This window comes from Stigmatopora nigra, chromosome 6, assembly GCF_051989575.1.
Source record: "Stigmatopora nigra isolate UIUO_SnigA chromosome 6, RoL_Snig_1.1, whole genome shotgun sequence".
Lineage (NCBI taxonomy): Eukaryota > Metazoa > Chordata > Actinopteri > Syngnathiformes > Syngnathidae > Stigmatopora > Stigmatopora nigra.
This window is the reverse complement of record NC_135513.1, coordinates 5172387-5179047: the sequence shown is the minus strand read 5'-3', so window position 1 is coordinate 5179047 and position 6661 is coordinate 5172387. Positions and strand designations below refer to the sequence as shown.

The window sequence follows — 6661 nt, the reverse complement described above, 5'->3', positions numbered from 1 at the left end:
TTTTTCAATCTGTCGCAATTAAAATTGTCTAAACTTATTAGTTGTTGCTAATTATGTTTTCTTATTTGTGCTTAGGTTGTTTAAAAATGTTTCCATAGTTTTTATGCCTTAATTGGAACACATTTGATATTTGTGGCTTTTGTTACTTTAGAATTGGAAAGACTATCTTTTTTTGCTGTAGAATTGCATGTAGTAGTACCATTAGAGATCAGTCGCAATCCTCCATAAGGAACTTTTTGTCATACACAAATTATAACCCATACAACAAAGAAATTTACACATTTTGTGATAACGGCTGTAATTGCTGTCGGTGGCAATTTTGTTATTACTTTGACTTTATTAACTGCAAATATTTAGTATGGAATTGGTGCTACTTATAAAAAAAATGTCATGATTGATTTCTTATTTATCTCAAAGCATAGTTGTGTATTAAATTGTTGTAATCACCTGTCTTTTATCTTTAGTCTGTCTTGACAAAAGTGCATTGTCAACCTTAATATTGCATATAATTGCAGCGGGAGACCTGGGTTCAAATCCAGGTCAGTCCACCTGTGTGGAGCTTGCATGTTTTCCCCGGGCCTGTGTGGGTTTTCTCCGAGTACTCTGGTTTCCTCCTACGTTCCAAAGACATGCATGGTAGGTTGATTGGACACTGAATTGCCCCTAGGAATGAGTGTGAATGGTTGTCTTTTTTTTGCCCTGTGACTGTCTGGTGTCAACTGGGATAGGCTTAAGCACCCCCCGCGACCCTAATGAGGATAAAGCGCTTCAGAAAATGAGATGAGTTGAAGTGAAATTTAATCTACAGACAGCTACAATGTTGTGTGTGTTAATATTTATGTTAGTCGCTTTGGTTTAAAAAAAGGCTTCATCTGTCTTGTTGAAAGTCACAAAATATTATCTCTCCCTTCAAAAAAAAGTAAACAATGGGATAATGGGAACAGCTACCATCAAAAACCAGGAAGTGTTTGGTTTTTCCCACAGACCTTAAACGCAGCAGACTCGTATAAAGCTGCTTCATAGGTGGCTCGTCCGACTCTATTCGGCAATTCTACATTACAAAAGAAACCACGTTTGTTTGACTAGAGATAACATGAAAAACGGCGTTTCTAAAACCGGGAACTCGCAACTGGACCAAGAAATACAACAATGGCTTCAATATGACAAGGTATTGTGACAGCTAGCCGTTTAGCCTGTGAGCTCTGATGAAATTGTTCTTTCTATAATTACTTTAATTCAAAATAATTCAGACGGCCACATATTTTCATGAAAATCTTTACAACAGCGCATTGGTTGACACGCTACCTTTCACTTGGTATATTTTAGCTTAATCTCCCCAAAAAGGTAATTTTAGGTTGCCATTACATTACGTACAAAAGTGAATGCACGTAAAAAGTTAAATGAACTCGTTGTACCCTCGTTAAAGTAAAGAAGCGTGGCTACACTGTTCACTTTATTATGTTTGTAGAAAGACATTACAAGGGGTTTTAGAGTTATTCCACTATGCACTAGAAAGCATACTATACGTGTACTGTCATTTGTTAATGTATTACTGAATGTGTTTTTATTTTTGATGTATTAACTCATTCACTCCCATTGATGGCAAATCCATTTGAACTGGGGTGCAGCCAACTGGTGCCCCCTAAGAAGAAGTTACAGAAGATGGATGGTACTATGAAATGATTCCTTTGCTGTTGTTATTACCAATGTGACTACCTATAAAGAGCTACTTGGCAAAATAGTTACTACTGTTATTGACCTAGTATTAACTCTGTAGTACACGAAATACATTGCCTTTATGCCAGATATCTTGTATTTTTCTTGTTATCATCTTTATTGTTGAAAAGCACTTCAAGCTCTCCATCTACAAACAGACGAGAGGATATAAATCGTTATACTATGTCTAATATAACGTGCATGCAAGCATGTGACCAACACAAACAGTCCTTCATTGCCGCAAATTGACAAGGCATGAGATTAATCAGGTCACTTGGGAAAAGGGACACAGGCTAACATGTATTTGAGTAGGATTGTGTGTAGACGTTTTCCACTTTTCTCCTTTTCCTCACACTCTAGAATCCAGAGACGGTTTCTGCGGTGGAGAAGTTGTTGGAGGACGGTGCTGTAGAAACACTGAAGAAATGTTTCTCATCCAGGATGGAGTTTGGCACGGCCGGTCTGAGAGCAGCTATGGGCCCCGGCACAGCCTTCATGAATGACCTTACTATCATCCAGACTACACAGGTTGGTTAATAGATAAACGCCTATTGTAAGTACACAAGCACTTTGAGGCCATAACCAAGTGGTGCGAGTCAATATTTGTTTGTATGAAATTCATAATGAAATGGGATGTTTCTTTTTTCAAAGTCCACACTTGATGTGATCAAAGTACCATTAGGCTAAGTATAACAACAAAGCACTCGTGTTTCCATTGAAACTGCCTTGCTTTACGAGATGAAGGATTGTTTTTTTAATTATAAGATTTTTGCTTTTATGTGCTTTTAAAAAATCAAAACTGGCTGCCCTATTAAACAGGGTTTTTGTCGATACCTGGAGGAAAGTTTTGACAACCTAAAAGAGCGAGGAGTCGTGATCGGCTATGACGCTAGAGCACACCCTGACAGTGGGGGTAGTAGCAAGAAATTTGCCCGACTTGCTGCTGCTGTGTTCATCGGCCGAGGAGTTCCTGTCCACCTCTTCTCTGACATAACCCCCACTCCTTTCGTGGTAAATTGCTATTTCATCATTTACTTTTACCACTGCTCAAATCACATATAATCTCCACACAAGATTCATTACATAATGTCTTCATAATCCAGTCCGGATTGTTATTGTTGTTGTTGTTTTTTTTTCCCCAAAAAACGTTATTTTTGCTCAAACTTGATGATGGTAAATATTGTGTTTACTCAAACAAACCGGTCGTTAAATACGAGTTACATTTTACCTGCCGAACTCTCACGAAAAAATCAAAAGACAATACCTGGAATCATGTTGCCTTTCTCCCGTACACATTTGGGATTGAGGACATACAGTTTGTTTTAAATAAAATAAACCCAATTAGAGATTGATCATTTGAATTCCTTCCTCCCTTTTTTTAGCCTTTTACAGTTGCTTACCTTGGCCTGTGTGCTGGTATTATGATAACTGCCTCACACAACCCCAAGCAGGACAATGGCTACAAGGTAATTTTCTTTCTCTCTCTTTTCTTTTAATTGTAAAACTCTGGTCATATATTGTACATGTCTCTGATGATTTAGGTTTACTGGGAGAACTCTGCCCAGATAGTACCCCCTCATGACAAGGGTATTTCCAATGCCATAGAAGAAAATCTAGAGCCTTGGCCAGAGTCCTGGAATACAGAGGTGGATCTGAAGAACCCACTGCTCAATGACCCTTATGAGGAAATCCACATCCAGTACTTCAAAGCCATTCAAAAACACTGCCTTCACAGGTAGTGACCTAAATAAGTGGTCTATTTTTAATGAAAAAAACTATGAATTGCATTACAAAGGTAAACAATTATATGCTAAGTGTAAAGACAACATTTGATAACGTTCCTTAAACTAATTCATCATGAGGGATTTTATAAATAAATATATATATATATATATATATATATATATATATATATATATATATATATATATATATATATATATATATATATATATATATATATATATATATATATATATATATATATATATATATATATATATATATATATATATATATATATATATATATATATATATATATATATATATATATATATATATATATATTAATGTTTCAGCATTTGAATTTACACATAATGCAATAACAAATCTGGTGTGTCTTTATTTTTCTAGGGAATTAAACAAGAATTCTAAAGTGAAAATGGTACATACGTCAGTACATGGAGTTGGCCACACATTTGTGCAGTCAGCTTTCAAGGCCTTTGACCTTCACCCACCATATGCTGTGGCAGAACAGAAAGACCCAGACCCTGAGTTCCCTACTGTTAAATACCCAAACCCTGAAGAAGGAGAAGGAGTTCTGGTCTGAACCTAACACACCCACAAGTAAATGGACATTCATGTAGTGTAGGTGTTGTGCGTTTGTGTGCTTTGCAGACCCTCTCCTTTTCTTTGGCGGAGACCGAGGGGGCCACTGTTGTGCTGGCTAATGACCCAGATGCGGATCGGCTGCTCGTTGCTGAAAAGCAGGAAAGGTATATAGTACTTGTATTTTGGAAATATTCCCATTTTTCATATGAAACATTTTTGTGGGTTCTTCCAAATGTGAACTGTAATTTGAACTCTGTTCACTATGGAAGATATCAAATTTACCAACCTTTTTGATTCATTCCCTGGTTATGTTTATTGTCTTATTCTTCCCGGCCAGTGGTGAGTGGCGATTGTTCAGTGGGAATGAGCTTGGAGCATTACTGGGCTGGTGGATTTTCTACTGCTGGAAAGAGCAAAACCCTGACGCTGGGGCTGTTAAAAACGTCTACATGTTGGCCAGTACTGTCTCATCAAAGATTCTGCGTGCCATTGCCATTAAGGAAGGCTTCCATTTTGAGGTAAGAGTCTGATCTGTAGTACTACTCTCTAAATCTAAATATATCTATCTCTAAATGATCACAACTTTCTGAACAGGAAACATTGACTGGGTTCAAATGGATGGGAAACAGGGCCCGAGACCTTTTGGATGAAGACAAGACTGTTCTATTTGCCTTTGAGGAGGCCATTGGTAAATACAATATAATTTCATGCCACCTACAGAAAAAACAAAACCTGGTGAACCTTGACAATTGCAAATGTAATTCTCTCTCTTATACCATAAGGTTTTAGCTTCCCAATGACCCTTAACTAGGCTCAACTGTTGTCATTATACCAACAATATGGCTTTCAGCACTTGATCAAACTGAATTTCTATAGACCCACTTTGCTCTATCCTTTTGTATTGTCTTGGATGTCAAAACAGCAGTAGTCATCGAATTGCATTGCACAATGTGTGTTGCAGGGTATATGTGCAGTCCTGCAGTCTTGGACAAAGATGGAGTGAGCGCTGCTGCAATTGCAGGAGAGATGGTTTGCTACCTGGCTGCTAAATGCAAAACTCTCTCTCACCAACTTACAACCATCTATGAAGAGTAGGCAGTTACCCGCTGAATATTTCCTCCACCGAGCACGAGCAGGAATTGTTGGATTTTTTTATGGAATGCTGTCTAACAGAAAGATGATATTCTTTCTCTTTTAGGTATGGCTACCACCTCAGTAAGAACTCTTACTTTATCTGCCATGACCAGGATGTGATTCGCAGCTTATTCGAACGCCTGCGTAACTATAGCGACGACAAGAATACCTACCCGACCAAATGCGGCGATTTCTCAATCACCGCTGTCCGCGATTTGACCACCGGCTACGACAGCAACCAGCCCGATGACAAGGCTGTACGTGGTTGGCACGTTGTCTTGGATATATGTTGTGTCTCGAAATCAAGTTTAATCTTCCAATATCTTGTCTGGTTCACAGATTCTTCCCGCTTCAAGTTCCAGTCAGATGATCACATTTACTTTCTCCAACGGGGGAGTGGCCACCATGAGAACCAGTGGCACCGAACCCAAAATCAAATACTACACAGAGTTATGTGCAGCACCTGGTATCAGGTACAGCGATAATAATAAATACAAGTTAAATATCTAAGAAATATGCGAATTCTGACATGTTGGTCCCTCCTATTGACAGTGATTTGGAGAACCTAAGGAAGGAACTGGACCAACTGGTTGATGCCATCATTGAAAACTTTTTTGAGCCACAGAAAAACAAATTACAGCCAAAGCCAGAGTAGAACTTAACTTTTAAACATAACGTCTTAATAATAGCTATTTGATATCCGATATTATTATTCCTTATCCGTTAAATCTCGCCCATAAAAGAACATGAAACCAAATTTCATATTTAGTCTTAAATCACGTCTGAAACAATTTCAAGTCTTTTGTAGCAGATATTTTTTTAAACCAATTTAGAAATTTTGAAAAATCATGATGTTGATATTATTCATTAGACTACCATTGATGTATTTCAGATGCAATAGTTACCTGTTCTTGCTTGCAAGGCAGATAATATGTAAGGCATATTTAGCCTTACAGTGGGTTGCAATACCTCTATCCATGAACTACTACTACTGTGAATGCACTATCTTGTTTTAAATGCTGAAAAAGACCCCTGATCAAGGCTTACTTACAAATAAGTACATTTCATAGAGTACTCCATTCCTGAAATTAAAACGTATCATTTCTTCTTTCAAACATTTTACCTTTTATTTTATGAAAGTACTTGTTAAAAATGAGTGTGATTAAGATTTTTCTTTCCTTTGCATTTTGAAAATAGAACCTAAAGATCTTGAAGACTTTTATGAAACGCCAATTTTCAAGAGAATCCCCGTAACTTGGAAAATAACATAAAAACATTGATTTAAGTAGAACCACGACTGGCTGCCATTGTCAATGGTGGAATTCCAGTCCATTTGCATGTTCTTCCCGAACTTGCGTGGGTATTCTCCGGGTATTCTGGTTTCCTCCCACACCCCCAAAACAGGTAGTGTGAGCTAGAAAGGTTGTTCTTTGTCTCCATGCGCTCTGTGATTGGCTCACCACCTTTTCAGGAGTTCC

General features: G+C 37.7%; 1 protein-coding gene across 1 annotated transcript; it reads left to right on the top strand.

Annotated features, from left to right (window-relative positions):
* The first annotated feature begins 969 nt into the window (after nt 1-969).
* On the top strand, nt 970-6298 carry pgm2 (phosphoglucomutase 2). The gene is made up of 13 exons (XM_077718379.1): nt 970-1168; nt 2077-2244; nt 2536-2727; nt 3099-3182; nt 3258-3451; nt 3852-4041; nt 4116-4213; nt 4387-4567; nt 4644-4737; nt 5011-5140; nt 5248-5440; nt 5523-5656; nt 5736-6298. The coding sequence occupies exons 1-13, from the start codon at nt 1094-1096 to the stop codon at nt 5836-5838; spliced, it is 1836 nt and encodes a 611-aa protein (XP_077574505.1). The 5' UTR covers nt 970-1093; the 3' UTR covers nt 5839-6298.
* Nucleotides 6299-6661: the final 363 nt, after the last annotated feature.